Source organism: Electrophorus electricus, chromosome 17 (assembly GCF_041902795.1).
Source record: "Electrophorus electricus isolate QZ-2024a chromosome 17, ASM4190279v1, whole genome shotgun sequence".
Classification (NCBI taxonomy): Eukaryota; Metazoa; Chordata; class Actinopteri; order Gymnotiformes; family Gymnotidae; genus Electrophorus; species Electrophorus electricus.
The window spans coordinates 6619852-6643025 of NC_137513.1; the positions used below are offsets into that span (position 1 = coordinate 6619852).

At 37.4% G+C, this 23174-nt stretch overlaps 1 protein-coding gene across 1 annotated transcript; it reads right to left on the reverse strand.

Moving 5' to 3' along the window:
- Positions 1-92: 92 nt before the first annotated feature.
- kcnh2a (potassium voltage-gated channel, subfamily H (eag-related), member 2a) lies at positions 93-22191 on the reverse strand. Its single transcript, XM_081700105.1, has 15 exons — positions 22116-22191; positions 21018-21248; positions 15224-15391; positions 13879-14286; positions 13472-13683; positions 5025-5447; positions 4527-4923; positions 3909-4108; positions 3345-3597; positions 2378-2571; positions 1837-1941; positions 1506-1725; positions 1126-1336; positions 804-996; positions 93-717 (listed from the first exon to the last, which is right to left on the reverse strand). The coding sequence occupies exons 1-15, from the start codon at positions 22189-22191 to the stop codon at positions 298-300; spliced, it is 3711 nt and encodes a 1236-aa protein (XP_081556231.1). The 3' UTR covers positions 93-297.
- Between the last annotated feature and the right edge of the window lie 983 nt (positions 22192-23174).

Below are 23174 nucleotides of genomic sequence, written 5' to 3' on the forward strand. Positions count from 1 at the left end.
ATTTGCAAAAAATCACTAACATTTACATTAGTTTGTTCCTTTATCTTTAGTTAGTTTTTTTTTTTTAAATAAAATGGCAACACTGACCATATGACAATAACAGATCTATGAACTGTTAGGCCAGCTAACACATAATGGTTTACTCGATAACAGGGATATCAGCTATTTCTGTACATTAAGCAATAAATTGTAATGTAGCTCCAACTAAAACATTGCAGTTTCTAAACTATCAACTTCCCAAGTGTTGACATTTGCAGTAGAAATTGATTCTTCTTTTTTTAGGCAAAAGCTTTAATGTCAACATCCAGGATCAGAAGCATGTCTTTGCTGAACTGATGAATGCTTCTCCACTGGGTTTTGCCCTCGCAGAGAAAGACGCCTTCCACACTCAGACGACATCAAATCCAGCCTCAGTTGAGGAAACTGGCAGTTAATAGACTCATGGATCTCCATTCCTTGCATAGAATGCTCCAGAGGACCAATCATGCACTCTGGTTGTCTGTTGAGTGGGAAGCTAATGAGATGGGTGTGCCTTTCAGGCCTACTGGTCACATTCGCCTGGTCTGTTTCTGCACATACACTAAAGAGGTGCTGGTTGAACACAAGCCTCCCAGAAGAAGAGTCTGGTGGACAGTCTAGGGACTGAAGATCCTCAATACCATGTAGTGTCTCACAGGCTTTTGTGGAGTGGCCACTAGTTTCCTTAGGCTTAAGTACCTAGGACAAAATAAGACAATGATTAAAATGTATAAAATATGGTATAGATCAAAGACAAGTGTATGACTGCAGTAGACTTATGGTACCGGTGAGAGAATGCTTGTTGTCTCTGTTTCTAAAGGGTTAACTGGTTGCACAAGCTTCTGTCCAGGTTTTGATGGATTTGTGTATGATTCAGGAGGAAAGGATACAGTGCTGTAGGATGGGGGAACCATAGCCATTTGTCTCTGAAGACACTGCATGATGGCTCCAATGTCTGTGGACATACGTGACTCCAGTCTGGGAAGGCAAAACAGAGAGAACTGAAGTCTACATTAAAAACAGACCAGAACATATTGATAAGCATGAAAATGATTTGTTAAAAAAGCAATGTGTATTGGGTCAATGTCCTGATCTGGGTGCTATTACCTGTTAAGCTGTCTATGCAGAAGTTCCAGTTTGTTTTGCATCTCTCTGCCTTGGTGAGGGCTGCCTTGATGGGGTGTGATATTGTGCAAGAAAACCGTAGATGAGGATGAAGGAAGAGAGTGGGATATATTGTGGCTGGGTGCTTCAAGGAACTGATGTCCATGGCTCTCTCCCCAAAAAGTTAAGGTGTTGGAGACTCCTGACAAAGCTCCTGGTTTAAGAAATTATATTAAAGCCTGAAACAATTCAACATATCAAGCAGATGTTTTCTGGTATTTCATAGTGTCATGTTAGAAAATGTGTGTGGTAACCTTTTTCAACTTTTGGCTGAATATAATGCAAACAAAATCAGTAAACAGGTTAACCACTTGAGGGTCTACCTGAGAAGGAGTCACAGCTGGTCTGCTCTCGGTTACTGCTGCCTGAGCTGGGGATATGACTCTGGGTGGAGCCTGCTAGAGTAGAGGTTTGTCTAGGCGCTTCCTCTTCATCACTCTTGAGATGAGAAAAGCTCTGCTGAACTTCCTGTCTTTTGTCCTCATGCTTCCTGCCTCTCTGGCTGAAGGGATGGAGAGTCTTTTTGCTGAGTTTGGTCTCAGCCTTACTTGTGTTATCTGACAGCAAATGACAAAACACCGCTCACAGCTTTGTAAACAAAGCTACCAGTAAGTGTACTAACAGTATTACTTATGCAGTAAGACCTTTCAGTACCGTACCTTTTTCATTACGATGAAAGAAGAGTAGTCTTGACCTATGACGGGTTAGACAAGCCTTCTTTGACCCTTCACCATTCACTGACCCAGAAATAATAGTGGTCTGTGGGGACAGTTGGATTTTAAAAAGTATGTATACATAACGTGTATGTATGTCTTCACATACATCCTAATTTACACTCCTGGGCAAAAAAGGGCTAAACTCAAAATTGCTTAATTTTAAGCTTTTAATGGTCTCAACAGAAAATTATTGGAAACTTTTGAACATCTAGACGTGTTAGTTTGAATTTTAAATCAAACATTTTAATCTTTTTAGGATTTTATCTTTATGTAAAAGGCTACTATGTACATATGTTTCCCTGTTTCCAACATTTTCCCCCAGCAGTTGACTGCAGCAACAAGCAGTGATGAGCAAATGGTGGCACAGGTCTCAGGAGTGAAGTTGTTGTTTTTTTTTCTTATTAATTTTTGTGTTTGGCCCATTTTTTGGCCCACAAGTGTACACAAATATATGTAAATAAATGTGTGTATACACATACATCTCTCAGGTTAAAAGTGATCTCCAGGTTGCTCCAGAAGTCATCAGAGAACTCTGGGTACATGTCCAGAACTTCCAGCACATCCTCTCTGTGGATCTTGTGCAAGTCACAGTAGGTCAGTGCTCTCACGTCAGCACTAGACTTTCCAGGACGTCCATACAAGTTAATGGGTTCCCCAAATATATCATTTTTTCCTGCAGGATTACACCAGACAAGTATGTATTTATCTTTTTATTAAATAAGTGACTGCTATGGACACATGAAAACTAATGTAAATAGCTGTATATAGCTTGGTGAAATGATTTTGGTAGTAGACATTCAGAAATACCAGGCAATGAATACAAATGACAACTAAACACACCCACTAAATATACACTAAAAATAACATAACACTGATCAGTAGCTGTTTCTGTATTGTGAGATAATAAATAATTTATGTTAATGCCCCTTTCAAGGCCTTTTGCTGAGTGAGGTATACACAGTAATGTGTTTTCTCACTCTTTGTCTCACTCCTCACAGTAGAATATAAATACTAAAATTGTGGCAGTGAGGGCATTTCTGAGCATCATCTGCAAGGAGGAAAGACAGGCCAGGTGAACCCAGGTAAATTGGTTGCACCTGTATCTTGTTGATGGTAGCTTAATTAAGTCTTCCTTCAATAGGCTACCTGATGCTGAGTGAGAGAGAGCTGACACAGAGCCCTGCTAACAAAAGAAACATTGTTGAACAGCGGAAAAGGAGAATGGAAAGAGGAAGCCATAGGGACAAAGCTACCAATGGCACCTTTGTTTTTCCTATAAATAAAAATAATGAAGAAGCTTTGTGTCTCTCTCGCATCCCATGTCCTCCCTCCTTCCCTGACCCAGGTTAGTTCCACAGAAATATAACCTGGTACTGGTGACGCTACGTAAAGTCTCTGACTGTTAAACATTTGACATATTAACAAAGCCCAAAACATTAGCCTTACCCAGGATGGCTACTACCACATCTCCCCGGAGGATTTCGATGGAGCCTCGGGAGATGAAATAGAGGGCAGAAATGACATCACCTGCGTGGACCAAAGTGTCACCCGGCGGAGCGTGGGTCATCCTAAACTTCATGGCCAAGGCACGCAAGCAGCCTTTGGTAGAGCCTTTGAAGGCTTTGCAGTTTTGCAACAAGGTGCGGTTTAGATGCAGACAGATGTCTGCCTGCAAGCATTCTGGGAAGCCCTTAAGCACCTGCTCAGTGAAGGACAGCAAGACAAGTGAACAGAAGTAAGAGAAAGTAAAATTCTGGATCTGTAAATGCCAGGTGTCTGTATATGTTATTAACATTTGTACAAATGCAATTAAGAGAAGCAAATATAATTGTTAACACAGTAAAGCCTAATTTTTGATACCCCAATTCAACAGGACCTTTGAATTTTTTGTTTAAAAGATAAGTAACTGTTTCATGTTTCTGTTAGGCTTAGCATTAGAATGAATGTGAAATTAAGCAAAGAGATTTTTACACAGTATACTATGCATGTGCACATGCAAATAGGACTCACAGCATTCATATCAATGCCATTAGTGTAGGACCAGGCATGCTGGAAATACTCCTCTAGTTTCTGTCTGAGTGGATTGGGGATCTGATGGAAGCGAATAAACTCCCGCACACGCAACATCTGGGTGTGGTAGCGAGCAGTTCCAGAATAAAGTCTTTGGATGATAGCCGAAACATTCCCAAAGATACTAGCATACATGAGCGCTGTACAAAGACATGTTTAGTTTGATTATTTTTGCAGTGCTAAGGCAACTGTTATTTTACAGTTCATAGTACTAAAAATGTTGTTTAAATAGGAATTACATTTCAAAGGATCGCCAAGGCATTTGCTTAAAACCATAAAAATAATCTATAAAATAATCCTTTAATCCTATGCCTAATGATATTCATTAATAAAATATTTGGGTAAAATCATACTGCTGAAATTACAGCAGATTCCAAGATAGAAACATAAGAGCGCCAATCTATATAAATCTCCTATGACTTCATTGTAGGCAGATTTAGCTGTAGTCAGAAAAACAGAATTATAGTGCATAATGCAATATAATGCACAAATATAAGTCTAAATACAATTTTATAAAGATTTTGTCTACATGAATAGTTAAATGTTATGAATACCAACCACCAATGAGCATGACACAGATAGAGAAGATCTTCTCAGAGTTGGTGTTTGGGGAGACATTTCCAAAACCCACACTGGTCAGGCTACTGAAGGTGAAGTAGAGAGCAGTGACATACTTGTCTTTAATGGATGGCCCTGAGCTTGGAATAGTTTCATTGTAGGGTTTGCCAAGTTGCTCTCCCAGTGAGTCTAGCCAGCCTATTCGAGACGAACCACTTCTCTCCACATTCCCTATAGCGTACCAGATGCAGGCCAACCAGTGAGCAATCAGCGCAAATGTGCACATAAGTAGGAAGAGCACTGCTGCCCCATACTCTGAGTACCGGTCAAGCTTACGCGCCACGCGCACCAATCGCAGTAGCCGGGCAGTCTTCAGCAGACCAATCAGAGTCGTTGTCTGGTGAGGCAAGAAAAATTGAATTTTTGAAGGAAGTGCTGAAATGTGTATTGAAGTGAATAGTGACAACGTATAAATCTACATTCAACAAGCCTCCATACCTCCTCTCCAGAGCGGTAGATGAGCAGGTCGAATGGGATGGCAGCCACTAAGTCAATAAAGAACCAGCCTTTGAAGTAGTGTACAGCAATGCGACTGGGCTGGCTGACCACCTCATCGTTGGTGTTGACGTAAGTGGTGCGGAAGTTGATAACAATGTCGACGACAAACATAATGTCCACGATGAGGTCGACCACGTTGAGAGGGCTGCAGGAGTAGCCGCAGCGCTGCCTGATGGCTTCCTCTTCGTCACTGAGCAGGAAGGAGGCAGAATATGGAGTGAAAATGGCCGTGTAGATGACCAGCAGCAGGATGACCCAGTCCCACACGGCCTTGAATGGGCTGTAATGCAGGATGGTCCATTTGTGGATGCGTGGAGCTTGAAGTTTGTACTCAGGGAGGACATCAGCACCCAGAGACAATACCTGAGGAGCAATACTATACATCACTCAGAGCTTTGGTCTTAAAATAACAGTATTAAGGTTTTTCTTCCAACTGCAAATTACACAAATTCTCTTTGAAAGTGACCCAGTTTAAAGGCATAACCTGTATAACTTTATTGCCTTTGATAATAAAAAGAGAAAATTTGTAAGGAAAATTCAGTATCCCTCCAAACGAATAGGAAGTTGACAACTCTAGAAATTTGTGATGAATTTAAAAATATTTTTATTTTAGAAAGTAATTTTTGAAAGGATCCTTATAACTGATCCATCTAAAGCCATAACCATCAATGAAATCACCAACATCCTTTCAGAGTGAAAGAACAAGATAGTAAACATCAAAGTTATATAGTAATTGTTTGTGAGAGAGCCCATGCCCACAATCTTCACCCTTCCAGTAATACCACACATATATATGCAGAATCATCCCTTTCTGTTGTTGTGTACTCACACTCACCAACTCACCAGCTTCTTCTTTTCTCTTTATTTTTAGATAGCTACAGTATGATGCCTCCCAGACCTCTAAGCCTCTACCTTCAGCCATCATAATATCATGTATAGCTTTAAAGTCTCCCTCATTTCCCACTGAGTCGTGTTCACACATACAGCAGCAGGAGCTAACAAACATCAGCAGAAGTTTTTTAATCATGTTAGTGTATTGGAAATTAGTTTATTCAGTATTATGCATTTGCATTTTAGTAATTAAGACTTTATGTTTTTATAGAATGAGTTTAAAGAGTATTGTTAACAACTCCCACCTCTAAGTCCTAACTTAAACCAGTACTACACGCCTTCACGGTGTATTTAAAAGTGCATGGGTGCCTATAACAAGCTGTATTTAAAAGCCTATACAATATACACAACAGGTGGCAAAGAACAGAAGATCTTACCACATAATCTATCAGGTATAATTTTCCACCTCATTCTTCATATAATGACAATTTTCTTTGTGTTAAAAAGTGGTAAACAAGCCACATGAACAGCTTGATATACATGTGCTGCCAATGTTCTTACTGCTATTATTTAATACAAAGCTTGATGTTCCAGACTTTGATAAGAGATCATGTGCTAGGTAATAAAAAGCACATTACTACACCATCTGTGCATGTAATGATATAGATTCTGACACAGTGTAGCAAGTAGAGTCCTTTGCAAAAGAAATTACCCTCATATTTGTACAAAGTCAGATTTTTGTTTGAAGAAGGTATTGGAGTGACATCACCTTCAATTAAATAGACTTCCTCAATTGAAGAAGCCAAAGGCTTTAAAAAGAAGAAGAAGAAGAAGAAGAAGAAGAAGAAGAAGACGAAGAAGAAGAAGAAGAAGAAGAAGAAGAAGAAGAAGCATATTCTAATGAATTTATCACAAGAATGAACATATTCTAATCCATTTATCCTAATCTAAGGTTTTTCTTACTCATTATATCCTGATCAGGAAGAAGAAACATATCCGCCTTGGACCAGAAAAGAAACAAAGAACCAAAAACAGATACTCCCTTATCCTAATTCACTTATATCTATTCTGGACATTGTTGCAAGACATTTGATCCTCAAAATCATTAATCCTACTGATACATCCTATCCCCAAACCCACAAATAGCCCATGTATAAAATCACCACACACACACACACACATGCATACACACACACACATGCATGCATGCACACACACACACATAGTAACTCATAAAATTAAAAACAGTGCTTGGATAATAAGACCTAAATGTTTTAGGTAAGATATGCCTTTAGTTCCATATCTAGGTCACAGTTAAATAAGCTCTTGAATTTTCACTGCTTCTTCTGCATACTCATTTTTTGAAAGGAACAATACAAAATAATTTTAAAAAGGTTATGGAGCAACAAGCCTTCTTTTCTATGCAACACATCATTGTGTAAACAAGAATATCTACCACATAACTTCTAAATTAAATTAAAAAATGAATGATAATGCCAACTTTTAATGATAATGCCAACTTTTAGTATTTCTCATACTTATTCAGTACACAAGCATCTGTTCTTTGTCTGCCCTCTTAGGTTAAAGCTCTTCCTATCTCAAAAGTAGATATCTGTCACAGATGGACAGGGATATGGGCCTAAGAATAATGAAGTTGCAGATACGTAATATTAAGCTTGTTGAGTTGAGCTCCAGTTCCAGGGCCAGAACCATGATCCACCCCCTGACCTGTCTGTCAAGACATGAAGCATGTGAGTGAAGCACATATTTTCCTAATCATCTTAAAGGCTCTGAATACAAAATCGTGTGTTGATGTACGAGTGGAAGCAATGTGTTTAACTGAAAGGTCTTCTTCTTTTTACCTGAAGAAGATGTTATTGGTGGGGGGAAAATGGGAAAGAAAAAATGACAGAACTGGCAAGGATGTATGAAGAAGAATATGTTGGCATGTGTGCACATATTTGGTAGGAATTTAAAGTACACCTTATTTGGTAGAGGAATTTAAAGTACACCTTGTTTACAAAGATGAAGAGTTTCTACAGTATTTAAGGCATGTAAAGGTACATTAAAATCTGAGTTATAAAACAGCATTTTCAAATTCTAGACATTTCAAAATAAATTTCTGCAGTAGATATGTTCATTTTACTCTGTAATTATGAAATAGCTTTTAAATCTTTTAAATCTTAACTCCATTCTGTCCTTATATTTAAATACAATATTTTAAACATATAATATAAAGGTGCATGGTAGAGCAGAAGGTGGTTGGCTTGGATGTGTGTCCTGTCTACACACAGATATCTGCCATTACTTGATGATTGACAGCTATTTCTTTCCACACATATTAATTGCATCTCATTCTGGCAGTTCTGAGATATGCCTTTGATGTTTTCTATCCAAATTAATCAAACAACCTCTCTCTCTTCAAATGAAAAGTTCTGTTATACCAAAAATTAGTTTTGGTAGTTCACTTATGTTCATCGATTTAAAAAAAAAAGCCTATATAAGATTCTTTTGGTGAATGGGGTCTAAGATGGGAATACTAACACTGCAGCATACTTTGTAAGACTGTAGCCTCTGACAATATAATAATAGCTGTCACCCAGAATAAGAAGATTGTTCTCTGCACTATACATATTATGTGCAGTGTTGTAAACAATGAAGCACCTATAGTTCTGTATGCCTACGCTGTCCTTTACCCCAGGATGAACGGGCGATGAGACCAATTTGCTGTGATAATGATGGAGAGAGGGAGATGAGGTAAAGTGGATGATCTTCAGCGTCAAAATAGCCCTCAGCTGTTGATGTCCAGCAAAGAGCAGTTTCAAGCCACTAACTTCACTCATTCTGTCTCATAATACAATGCACAATGAGGTGTAATATGGAGATATTTATATTGTTTGTTGCAGTTTTTAAATTTAAATTGGTTCTTGTAATCAAGAAGGTTAATAGCATGCTTATGAATTTAAGGCATTAATTTTTAGAACTTTCCCTTCATTTTCCTTTCATTGCCTTTCATTAAGCTCTAGTGGTAGTCTGTCTGAAGCCAATAAATTCCTTCAGGGCCCAGTGGCAGTAGCCAGCTATTTGGCTACCATTAGCACTGACAGACATAAATTCATATCATACTATAATGCATTAAAAATAATCATTTTTTCTCTTATTCTGCATCACTTCTTTAAATAAAATAAATGATCACAATATCAGTTCAGCTGGCATTTTCATGTGCTGTATAAATGTTTGAATTTGAACCAATAAGCAAATAATGCAAATATTCTTAAATATATAAGTAGAATATCTTATATTTTGAAAAGGTTCAAAGGAACTTTCTTTTTTTTTTTTTTTTTTTTTTTTTACGGTGGCTTCACAAATGCTGTGCATAACTTCAATTTTAGCTTTAAATTTTAGCTTTTCCTCAACAGAGTGAAGGAATGCAAATACTCAAAAGTGATTGAAGAAAAAGATTCAATGCAAATACTCAAAAGTGATAATTTAGAAATATAAACCCCTTAAAATATTTCCTTATCACTTCTGAATACTTAGTAATACAAATAGTCACATTTGCAAAGTTCATCTGAAAATCCTAGTAAGAGATCCACAACTCTTGATGAATTCATTAAACTTTTAGATACTATAAAAAATAAATTATTACAATACATGATGAAGATGATGAAGTTGTTGATGTTATTAATGATATTGTAAATTAGATAACACTTTGCACAACAAACCTTTTTGCTTTGTCCTCCTTAGAATATTTTGTTCTGCGCTTGGTACACTCACCTTTTTAGCAACAGAACTGGACAGACAGACTGCTGCTGCTATCTCTGTGTTCCCGATGCTTTCAACTCTCACTTGTGACTCTTCCTGAAGGATGCTGCCTCCCACATCACAGGACATGCTTGTGCCCTGCTCAGCCATTATTACACTTCACAAAGCATTTCAACTTTAGCTGTGCTTCCCAGTAACAGAGAAACAGCATTCTTGAAATTCTTCTGTCCTTTCTTGCTATAATTACTTCTCTCTCTCAAAGCATTTCCTGAACATTTCAGCACACAGTGAACCTGTTACTTTCCACTGAGTTAGACTTACTGTTGTCTCTTGTCAAATATTAAATATCACAGAGACTCCTCAATCCACATTTGCAGTTTAGGTTGTGTTTGAGCATCCAATTCTTTGTAACTCTTTATAGAAAGAATAATTTCAGTTACTAATATACACTCTCTTGCTGTGTGTGCGTGCATCCCATGCACACACCCTCCCTCCCACTGCTTTGTGGAGGTCCCATTCGAAATGAGCTGTAATTGAATCTGGCAGCCTGACCTTCCTCCACATGTCTCAGTAACACAAATCTAGCATATGATTGATATGCCCTCTTACCTTCCAAGCCCTTTGGGACACAATTAAATAATACCATTGAACAAAATTGGTTAAATGCACTCTACAGTGATGATGTACAGATGAAGTTAACCAGTGTCACTGCTGGAGGAGATGACCCCATTTTGGTTGAAATTTAATAAAAGTTTTACGGTAACTATTATTGCATCTAGGCAATGTAAAATAAAGCACTTCATACTTCCTAAGCTTTATTGAAAAGCATCCTAAATTTCATAAATGTTTGCCTTCTGTTCATGGGATTTTTGTCTGGCATTTCCCCAGTAATTAACTATTTGTGCACAGGGCCTAGCACTGAAGTCTGTGTTAAACTGTCATTAAGAGGTATATACAAATGTAACCAACAATGATTATAAGGTTAAAATGCACAGCTAAATGTCAGTTTTAATTCAGAAGTCATTACATGTAAAATCTTACAGTTTCATTTAAAGTTTAAAGGGCTGGTGTACAAAGCCAATAAATCCATGCTACTCTCCAGCTGCACTGTAACTTATGTGGCCAAAATAATAACACACACTATTTTATGTTTATACTCACATACACATATACACATATCTCTCTATAACTAAAAGTACAAAGTAAATACAAATAAAAAAGACAAAGTAAAATTACTATCTTAGCAACAGTACAGTACAGTATAGATATTCATTTATCAATTAATGTGTTAATTAGATATATGTCTTTTAAAGCACTATTAGCTCAAACAAGAGTTTCCTCAAAGCTTCAATATTGTTGGTTGTATATTGCCTATTCTGTAAGTGGACAGATGTCAGTGTGTGTTGATTGTTTCCGTGTATTGAAGTTATTATGATAATGCATAAAGGGGTAGTGAACGCTCGCCTCCCCCGAGTTACGCTGTTTGGAACGCCACGTGCAGTGGGAGGGCTGTTTTGTCTGTAACCACACCTGCACACACCTGCACCTCGTTCGTCTAAATGTATATAAACCTGTGTCAAAGTGTGCAGAGTGTTAATGTTAATGTAACGTGTTAATGTTATTTTCGGCATTGTTAAAACGCATGCGTATTCATCGTGTTTGTTTAATGTCAGTCGTTACATGTTCATGTTTGTGTTTATCGTTTGCAATACGTGTGAGTGCCGCTGTCATTTATGTAAATAAATGTACATCCCAGTCGCTGGAGTCTGTGCGTCCTGCCCCTCGCCCTGAGACACTCGGGCGACCACGCGTTACAGGTGGTTGCAGTTCAGAAGCAGATAGGTACAGAAATGATCTATAGGATGGAACATCGACCCGTACTTATGTGTACATAAATCTTATGTGTATGTGCATTAATGATTTATTGATTTATTGTAGAAGTATTTGTGTTCTAAAGTATTCTACTGCTTAGATAAATTGCTTATCATTGCTCAGGTTGCCAAGAGTTTTGCAAATTCTGTATATTGAAAGTAAGTTATATAAACACCATCACTTTATACATATGTTCTCGGGATATATAAAGCATAAAACATTCTGTAAAATATGTAACTGAAGCTAAATCCTAATTGCAATTCAGGGCAGTGCGGGATAAATATATCTGTAAGCATATTACACTATTGGAAGTGTAATTGAGACAACAGTCTGTTTAGGAAAAAGGAAAAGCTCCATTATATATATATATATATATATATATATATATATATATAGATAGATAGATAGATAGATAGATAGATGTGGCAGTAATATATATATATATATATATATATATATATATATATATATATATATATATATATATATATATATATATATATATATAATTGATGTGGCAGTCCCAAGTTAAGTGAAAAAGTGGAAATAGAAACTGTGGAAAGTTAACTGCCAAGACAAAGGTTGTCCCAGTGATGATAAGGGCAACTGGAGCTGTATCACATGGAGCTGTGTTCCCTAACACGTTATATATAGAAGTACATTATTACAGAATGCAGTAAAGCCATAAATGAAAATTATAATCTGTTACTGTGTCTATGTATGCCCCTCAAACCAAAATATGGGTTTACATTTACATTAATTATTCAGACACAAAAGAAGAGTGCAAGTCTTTGTCACAACTCTCACTTGCTAACCAGTATTTCCTGGTTCACATCATAGATTCCTGGGACTGTGAAGTGTTTTCTGACAGAAAATTGACATGACAATCACTCTCATGACAGCTGCTCTGGATGGAAAAATATACTTTAACTAGCCAGTGTAGTGACATTTTCAAAATTCCATTTAGGTGCTGGCAAACTGCATGATATGTGTTGTACATCTGCATCTTATTCATTAATGATGAACTGAGGGATTTTTATTCATGTAATTAGTGGTAGATCTGAAACTGCTAACCTGTGGGTGTCAACAGAAGCATTTCTGAGTCAGTATGGGAGTCAAGATTATAATTTTAACATTATTAATTTATGTCAAACCTTTCCTTTAAAGAGGATTTCCAGAACATGCAAAATGAAAAAAAAAACTGTGTTAACTTCCAGACACAAACCAGCATGATTCCATTCCATCCATTTGGACCACCAGTGATCATGTTAGTGTGATCCATGAGTTAATAGCTATTAAAGTGGGAAAAGCTTAGGAGATAAGGTATACAGGATCAGCTATAATGGAGGGATGGCCATGACATTCCCTACTCTTTTCCCTGTGGCATTATGACACAATTTAGCCACATTACAGATTGTCAGTGCCTTGGATAGCCATTCAAAATTCATGAAGAAGGTTTCCTGGTCAGCACCCCTGCCCCTAGACTCTGCCAGTGATGTCCTTCACACATATGATTTTAAATGCTTATATTGTTGGCAAATGGCATCACCTTTTGAGTAAAGATCAATTATTGCTGATTGTTAATGTTTTTTTTTTTCTTTGCGCTCTGACCTGGCTGCTTTTCTCTTACAGATAGCTCAAAAGTATTCTTGCTTGATTTTGGCCACAGACTCAAACACCAAAAATAGATGTTTGCTGATGTTAGTGATTGGATGCTTGATGTAGTTTAGCATTCAAAGGATCAATGATCAGCACTTATTTTTTATACTTACTTACACTTATATTTTTAAGATTATTTGCATTTGCATTTATTTTTCTTCATGCCATTATACATTGTTTATTTCTCCTGTCTTATAATGGCACTGAAAATTCTAGTGTTCTTTCTGTTATAAACCAAGAGTAATTGAGAGGTACTCTACCTGAGTTACTTTCTCAGTCACGTTGTGGGTGCGGTCGATCAGCTTGCAGGGGGCAATGATATCAATCTCACTGGAAGGGAGCGTCACAAATGGATCTGGTTTGAAGTCTATTAAATTGTGTGTTGCTGCAGGACTTGTATTTAACAAGCGGAACCGTATCAGGTCTGAGTCAGATGTAGAGCTAGGCATACTGGCTTTATGATGCATGGCACCTGAGTAAACACATAGCATAAAGAATGCAAGATAATTACACTGTTCGTGTTCAATGCTTATTTCATTCTGTAATGCAAAGCTTCTGATTTTTTCTTATACCATGACTGACAGGACCTGCTTTGCCGCTGACAACTGCTAAGACTCTAGCCATGTTAATCGGTGTACTGCTCACTTGAAGCCAGCTCTGGGCTCACCTGTGCTGTTGGGCCCGCCAGGCAGCTTCCTGTTCCAGTTGCGGTCAGCAGCTGGTGAGCGTGGGATGCCACACAGGCTTTCACATGACCGGCTATGGGCCATACCGCAGCTGGAGGGCTCTGACTGAGGGCCGCGCAGGCTCAGAGAGGGCCAGGGCAAGCCTTGGGACAGAGCCTGGGAGGGTGATGAAGGTGATGGGTCACAGCAAGACTCTGGCAAAGGAGCTTTATCCCACAGTGGAAGTGGGGGAGCCACAAGCTCAGAGCGCTCCGGCACAGAGAGCAGTTTATCCAGCGCCACTGACTCGTGGCCCATGTGCGGCATCTCAGCGTCGTCATGCAGAGACTGCTTGCTGCTGCTCATGGGATGCAGGAAAGGCTGGCATAGCTTGAACCTGGGCCTGCAAGCTGAGCAAGAGAGAGAGTGTGAAGTGAGCACCGTCTGACTCTAGAGACCAACAGATGTAAGAAATCTTTGCTGGCAAAAAAGCAAAGAGTTTTCTGACAGTGCGTGCCAAACAAAACTGAAACAGAATGCTTAAAAATCAAGGAGATTAGTGAAGAATTATTTCCAACAATTTATGATAAATGACCCAAATATAACAGCCTCTCAAATATTCAGAAATGACCACACCTGCTAGGGGAACACAAAAAGAGCTGGATGTTAGCAGTACAATATGTTTTTGCATACCACTATAAAAGGGACAGTGAGTAACAATCTTGAGAGATATAAACATATACACTTTCATGCTTACACTCCATTAAAAAAATAAAATAAAATAAAATGAAACAGCAAAAAACTAGAAACTCTTGTCTGATTATATCACAAACACCATACTGCTTTACTTCAGCCTTTATTGAACACCAATTGTTGCACTAAAAAGTTTCATCTTAACAATTTGCTTTTTCACAAACTATACAATGTTCAATTTCTTGTTGTATCATTCTTTAATAACCTCAAACTTTGTAACCAAATCTTTGACAGTACAAATTCATCATTAGTTGTCATGCCAAAAAAGCATATTGAATTGAACTGAACTGAATTGAACTGAGATAGACAGAAATAGAGATAGGGAGAGAGAGTTTGTTTGCAAGAGCTGAAATATTCAGTAATTTCAGCAATTTAATTCATCACATGCCAGTTTTTAATGTGAACCCTTTCTCCCTTCCACATGCAGCAATAAAACTCACAAAATCATTTGTATAAAGGATGGCCTAAGTCCATAAACCTCTGTATGATTAAAACATGAATAGTTTATTTGAGTCAGGGTGCTGAAAACCTGGCCAGGAACAAGGAAAGCAGCTATTACACATACTGTAAGCACAGTGAGTGATATTAGTGCACCTTTAGAGATCCAGGGGAAGGAGAGTTTGTAGTTGTGCTCCTTTAGTGGTGAGCTGTTTGAGGTTCGTCCCTGCTGGTCTGCTAGCTCAAAGTTTAGGATAAACATGATGACCATCCCATCCTCATTTTTGACTGGAACCACATCCACCAAACACCGGAAACACACCCCTAGATAGAAAAGGAAAACTGAGATTTTTATGTGCAACAAAAGATATACTAAACATTCATTTGAATAGAGAAGGATAATTTGGCTTTATGTTAGCAAAACAAGGTTTATCTGCAAATGGAAGCACTTTCTCCTGTAGAGGGCGATACATAACAACAGATTCAAGTAACTTGTTATTTTTGGATTCTATAAGATACTACAGCATTTATCTCAAAACAAGCATTTATATCCTCCATGTCCCATATTCCAGAATATGGGTTCTCAAGTGTGCACTCTTTGTGCACACAAGATGCCATCTTTAGACTGTACTCTGTAATTATATGACCCCTACTATTAAGTACAGTGAGCATTGTTCTGGTTGGTTATATACTGACCCACTACTCTAAGTAACACCAGCCCCAAAAACAGATTTATAGTAGCCAATAACAAAGACTTATGTTGTTACATTACATACTGTGTGCATTCTAACTCTCCATGGGTGGTTTCTTTGCAGGTTTTGCAGAGCAGCAATGAGCTCCACAAAACCTGCATTGCAGCTTGCTAAAAAAGGCCACACACGCTATTCATTTATATGTTTACAGTAATGCTCACACTGACATCCTTGTATGCTCACATTGATGTTACAGTGCAATACAAACAGAGAAAACTGGTTACTGTATGTAGTATATGCTTGCATTCTGTACTTCAGCACTTCCCATGTTTGTTTCACACAATAACACTGCTTGTAGCACTTAAGTCTAAAGTATAAATTGATTTACTAGTTTGCAAAATAATTTAATCCAGTGTGAAGTTCAGTGAACTTTCTTCAAATAACCTTGTGACTTTCATATCTGAAACAATCAATCCTAGATTCATTCTTTTTCTTCTTCTTCTACTCCTTCTTCTTCTTCAACTTCTTTTCTTCTTCTCCATATGTTGGGAATTGTTCACACACAATCATTAGAGCCCTGCCCCTTCCCACATTACCAATCTCCTCCAATTCCTCTTGAGAGGAGTAGGGAAAGGCATGGGGCCACAAACATATTTTATTGTATTGGGGATTAAGGCAGAAGACTTTTTTTCCCCTGTTCCTAGCTAAATCATTTAATTCATACCATCATCTGCTACTGTATAGCATCATCCTTTACTATTTGCTGTTGTCTGCTGCCCACTGGCCCCTCACCTTATAATCTATGGTGGCTATGTGACAGCGGATTGATTCAGGTGAGGGTGGATTCTATTATACAAATATAACTCTGTTCACTGCACGGATATATATGAACTTCCTGAAAAATCATGTGAAAAGGAGGCATCTAGGAGAGGATTAAAAGGCTGGATGGCCCGAACAATATAATTTGCAAACAATAGCTTTATGCAGCAGGGGGCTTGGCTCCTTCTGTACCAAGGACAGAGACAGTGTCATCACTGGTTTTTGCCATTAGGGGAAAGGATCATAGTCTTTATTCGACTATAATCACCATATAAAAATCAAATTACTAGTGGGATTTAAATCTTTGAAAGCTCCAAAGCAGAGTGCCCCACATTGCATGCCTCACACTTCCCTGCTCACTCTCTTGTGGCCTGAGCCTTGCTTGCTTTGATGCAGTAGTTTGAGTGCACTGTGGAGGGCTGAACATTGCTACTGTTGACACGCCACAATACACAATTGGAATTGTGTTTTTTATTGTAAATAATTAAAATTTAGGTGAGAAAAAGTATGTGAGATCAGTGGAATTCAGAATTTTAAAAATGTTTCTCATGCAGTTTGAACCATCTTTCCAACCATATTTCAACTTGATACAATTTGCATGGTTCAATTTGAGATTTGCTAGATATCACCTATCAGCTGTAAAATATGGCTTCTGAGAAGGTTGCCATATTCTGTACTTTACAAGAAACCCTCAAACATTCAAAACTTGGAAACTGGAATAAGAGAGATTTATCCTAGACAAGGTAAGGAACCCAAATCAAACCATAAAGTTGCTAGAATGAATGTTGAAGTTCTTGATCCCAGCCTTTGCCACCAAAATGTTCATATCCTCCTTTCAGTCTCATATCCTTTGTCCAAACTTTTATCCAAAGCCCTTCCCTCCAAAGGCATACACACTTAACATTTAACATGTTATACTTACATCTATTAACAGCATTGGAGTAATGTTCAGGTTTGGATATCCAATCAAGTATGTTTGTAAAAAGGATGGAAAATAACCATTGCTTAATTTCAGTGAGAAGAGCAAGACTTTTCATTGCACCAAGTTAATATTTGCTAATATTGTTATTTATCTCTAAGTACAGTATAAGGAAGGTTTTCAGACACTTTTAAGTTTTTCTTAAAATAGATTCAACTAATTCTTTATACACAAAATTCTAAAGCAAAAATAGCCTTGTAGAATTTTCTGTAAATTGATTTCAAATAAAAGATTTAATAAATTACACAAGTATTCAGACTTTATTATTACACTTACAAATAGGCTCAGGTGCAACCTACTTCTGTCAACAGTATATGAAATGTTTATACAACATCATTGCAGTCCACCTGTTCCTAACTGAATTGTTTGTATAAAATTAGAAAAGGCAGAATCATCTGTATATAAGATCTCTCAGTTGAAGGTGTATGTCAGGAGTATGTCAAACCCCAGCCATTATGTCAAGAGAATTGTCCAAAGACCTGCAAGACAGGACTGCACAGATCTGGAGAAAGATTCAAGAGTATTACTGCAGCATTGAAAGTGCTCAAAAGCATGATATCTTTCATCATTCTAAACTTTAAGAAGTTTAAAACCACCAAAGGTCTTCAATAAAAGACACATTAGCACCCACTTGGAATTTATCAAAAGGCATCTGAACAACTCTCAGAAACTGAGACAAGATCCTCTGGTGTGATGAAAGACCCTATCTGATGAAAGACCCTATAGTGCCCAAGATCTCAGGCTGGAGTAAAGGTTTACATTTCACATTTACATTTGTATTTCAGTGACCCAAGAAAATAGAGGAGTGGCTTTGGGAAAACTTTGAAAGTTCTGGAATGGCCCAGCCAGAGTCTGGACCTGAACCCCATAGAGCATCCATGGAGAGACTTAAAATTGCTGTGCATTGACACTCCCCATTCAATCTAGATTAACTTAAATGATTCGGCCCAGAAAAATGGGATCTGAAGAATTTCCATATTTGTTGTAGCTGATATTTGAAATGTTTGACTATTAACACATAGCTCAATTGACTTCATCTGGGAAAACGGGTTCAAAATAGTGACCAAAATTACTATTACATTTTAGTGTATTAAGTCTAACAGAAAGAAAAATCAGTTAGGTGAGGTGTAATATAAAATGGTGTAAAAAGGAGATTACAAGAAGAATGTAATCTATGCCAGAGATCAATGGCTGTGGCCACTCTAAGAAAGCTCTTTGGTCCTATTGTACAAATAGCTAAGGATGAATAATGAACTCCCTTGGCTTAGTCATTCATTTGTTTAATTATAGCAAGGGAAGCAATTACCTGAATATAAAGATTGATGATTAGGTTCATTTATACCTCTTGTGAATGATGTAAATCAAAAGCATTTATTGCTACTCTATTTTAGCCATGGGCCTTGTTTGTAACCATCAAATGTCATTGAATGGTATCCCCAAACATTATGCTAATAAGTGTTATTTAGAGAAAAAAAAGCCTCAACAAGTAACAAGTTGTGTGGAGTAAATAAAAACATTGGTACTAAAGTATATGTGCCATTAAAAAAGATCAGGGTAAAAGTAAACCTTGGGGATTAACATAGCAGAATGCTTCTAGACCCAAGAGGCATCATTAGGAGGTGGAAATCTGCCAATTTCAAATACTTAATTTCCCCTGAGTTAAACATCAATGGACATTCAGGCTTAGGAGTCACATGCGGATTCACAAATTGGTTTAAAAATGTGTGGATCTACCCTCATGTGCTTCTTGCGATGTTTTCATATCTTCAACCACATGTTTCGGCATTGAATGCCCTTCCCATAAACTCTTTTGTGAGGCAATGGACCTTCAACTAACTCCTTCATGATCTGAGAAATAGAATGCTGACAAAAAGGCACAGTGAACATTAAGTCAACAGAGATGCAACCTTACAACTTGATGTGCTATTTTGATTTTAAAAATTATTGTTAATGATTATGGCTGCTTTATGCTGTTTTGTTGGCTTTGCTTCTTTTTCTTTCAGTCTGACTAAATATGTTTTAAATTGTTGCTTACGATCATCTTGTATAGGACTTCTGCATGTTCCAAAACCAAAACTCAGAAGAAGAAGGCATTTAATGCACCAATGATATGACATTAAGAAATTTGCCAGGCGCCCTCCAAAGATCACTTCTAAATTAAAATGATTGCATTCACAGAGAGATTACGTTACTATCAATTAGAAACATCAGGACTCAGTTGCCATCCAGATTTTTTTATTTCTGTGATTCACATGAGATTGATTCAGATACTCTGTACTTTACGCAGAAAGGCAACACAAGAGTTTGTCTCTATTGTTTATCTTCAGTTAATTTCAAAAGCTATATTCCTGCCATTGTATTAATTGCTCAGATGATCATTATAGGTTGTCCGTGCTACTTTGAAGAACAGTGAAATATTTAAAGGATTTCTCATTGGATTTTCTATGGATTTTGCTTAATGTGATTATATTTAGTTATTAGTAGTGTACCTTGCTAACTGGAAAAGCAAATGAATAAAAAACCACAAGTAACCACTTCAGAGTGCTATTGTAATGAATTCACCAGCGGTACCAAATATTATCCTTCCCTGCTAGTTGCTAGTTGTCATTTTTCTCTGTTAGGCTTCACACTACCGTTGCATTTTGTATAAAAATATAAAAGGCATTTTGTAAAAAGTAAGGTGATTAAAAAATATTTTTCTTCAATTTTGGAAATTCAGTACGACAGAGGGCAAGCATTAGCACAATAATGCAATTCTGTCCACATCATATTCTGGATTCCCAAAATCTATTCTAAAACCTAAATCATAATTCAATTTCTTCACTGCATTTTACAATGCTGAATAGCCAGAAACAGGATCACTGCGCTATGAACCTTCAAAGTTAGCTTATAGCATTACTCTGTATCAGCACATCTCTTTACAGAAACATTTTTTGACAGAAAAAACACATTTTTCTACCTCCGAGAATATCATCCAATTTACCTCAAGCCTAGTGTGTAGAATTAAAGTCATCCATAATCTGAGTTTACTGCTGTATTTGAAAAAGTTCATCAAAATGCTTCATTAATGTTAAGGGAAACAATCACTGACTGTATTTCTTATCTTTTACAAACAAAGTGAGTAATGTAGAAAATGTTTTTATTCAGATCAATACAAATTAAAAAGGAAAACATTTTAATTTTTATGAAGATTCATTAATATTTCTGAAGAAAATTAAGCATTTCATATAATTTATTCAAATTAAATGTAATAAATTAGTGCTATGCAACTATTACATCACAGTTTATCTCCTATGTGTTATTAGGAAAGCCTAAGCATCTTTCTGAGATAGGACTTAGAGATGAGATGTCAGAGACAAGACTCAAGAAGACTTTCCTGTTAGGTGCTACTCTCCAGCAGTTACATCAATTATACTAAACATAGTGTTTAAGTTCCAGTTATGGACACTCAAATGCTCACCGTCTTTCCTGTAGAGGGTGATCTCCACCTTCCTCTCCTCAGACCCCAGCAGTGCTTTAGCCATCTGGGCCACAGCTGCCCTCCCTGTGTGGGGCCCGTATAGGAAGCTGCAGGTGCATGGCTGCTGCATGACCTCAGCACGTGTGTAGCCGCACATATGGCAGAAGCCGTCGTTGCAAAAGATGATGGCACAGTTCTCCACCCGTGCGTTGGCGATGATGAATTTGCGGTCTGTTGGTGTTTATCAATGAGATTAAAATTAGGGATTATGTTAGCTATATTACAGAAATACTTCTACTGATAATGAAATAATGGGAACATTTTGGATCTCAAAGCCTATTAATGCAGGTGGTTATATCATTGTGTTGCAGGATTCATATCATGAACCTGAATGCAGACTATAGAAATTTCAAATGATTATGATTTTATACTTAGAGAAACAGATCTCATTCTTTAAACATCTGTAATGCAATATAAGAACACTTAAAGTAAGGTGAAACCATTATTATATTTGGATTTAAATTGATTATAATATAAATTCAGTTAGATAAGTAACAAAGCTAAGGAAATTTAAAGAGATGCTGAAACAGAAACTAAGGAAAAAATAGCTGTACACCTAGAGGCTTTAACTGTTGTGTTGCCATACACAATATGTGTTAGACGTTTTTTAATTTTTATAAATGGTTAGTTTCTGAACACAAGATCAGCGTTAATATTTTTAGGTGGGAGACCACTCTCAAATCAGCAGTACATAATATTTAACATTTTGGCATTAGTCCTGAGGAATCGAGCAGAGAGTAGATAGCAGGATGGCAAACTCACATGATGGGCATTCAATAACTATAATATACACATAAGTAATATATCTGTAAGATAGGTGCACCTAATAAAGTGACCAGTGAATGTTAGTACAAGATATTTCTAAAAAGTGGATGGTGAGTGTTATTGTTCTTGGTTAAACTATTACAACATGTTATGTATTTGACATTAATAATAATAATAATAATAATAATAATAATAATAATAATAATAAGCTTTAGACATATGTTCACTAGCATTCATAGTAGCAGTAATTATTGCACAGTATCTTTCTCTTACTTTGCCCCTCGAACTTCCTAATGATGGTGTCCAAGAAGGTGTTCTGGGGCGCAACGTGTCCCCGTCTAACTGGCATTGCTGTACTTTTGAAAAAAATGTTAAGTTAGTTCACTCCTTTAATGGTTCGTCCGCTGTTCTGAGGGAATTGCGATTTATTCTTGAGGTTTTCTTCGGGTCTACAGTTTGAGTCCTTATCGTAGCCTACTCAGTTCTGACAAATTCCGCATTATGAACACTTGTTAAAATACTGATTTGCGGCTCACTGCTAAAATTATTTATCCATTAGACTTCATCCCATTCCTGTGCACAATTATCCACGTATATGTATGTGTCCAATTAATTCCGGTCACTCTTCTCTTTCACGTCTATTTCCACTGCAATTTTAAGATGATGTCTCTGTAAATAACGCTATGGTTTGTCTCCGACACTTAACTTGTTATGTGAGCCTAAAAATGCGCCAGACAGTTGAACATGAACACGAATGATGGGAGGGGTGAGACAAAGTGGGCCAGGAGCGCACCAGTTCTAGCATCGTTCCCAGGAGACTCGAACTTGGTAGATATAACTACTACCCCCATTCGTGTAGTTCTACTGTAAGAGGTCAGCGAACATTACACTACATTCTTTGTAGACTATGACCTCTAAAATATATATCAAAATAAAAAGAGCACCTTATCCTTAATTAAATTCTATTTTCTAATGTAACATTTCTGTGTCCATCTATTGTTAATTATATAACCTAAGTACAAAGAAAAGTATTCAGGGCACATAGGTAGTGATGCATGCTCGAGCACAGACTGCGCGTACGCTCACGGTGAAAAAATTAGGGCCGATGAAGGGCACTTCCGGTCTTTTAGGGCAGAGTGTATATACTTCAGCATATGATGTCTTTTGCGGTTCGTGGGTACACACATGCGTTTTCTGCGCACTGCAGTGATGGTTTACATATAGGCTATGTTTGGAGCAATATGACTATACAGCGGATCGCATGTAACTCGGAAACAGGAGACCATTTGCTTAGTTGTAACAGACCAAGCTCCTGACGCTTATGTGAAGCAG

Excerpts from the sequence above, each read along its gene's own strand:
- kcnh2a (XM_081700105.1), bottom strand. The coding sequence starts at position 22,191 with ATGCCAGTTAGACGGGGACACGTTGCGCCCCAGAACACCTTCTTGGAC. Across the intron at positions 14,287-15,223 it reads CTTCCCCTGGATCTCTAAAG|CTTGCAGGCCCAGGTTCAAG; the intron begins GTGCACTAATAT and ends TCTCTTGCTCAG. Across the intron at positions 997-1,125 it reads CTGCATAGACAGCTTAACAG|ACTGGAGTCACGTATGTCCA; the intron begins GTAATAGCACCC and ends TTGCCTTCCCAG.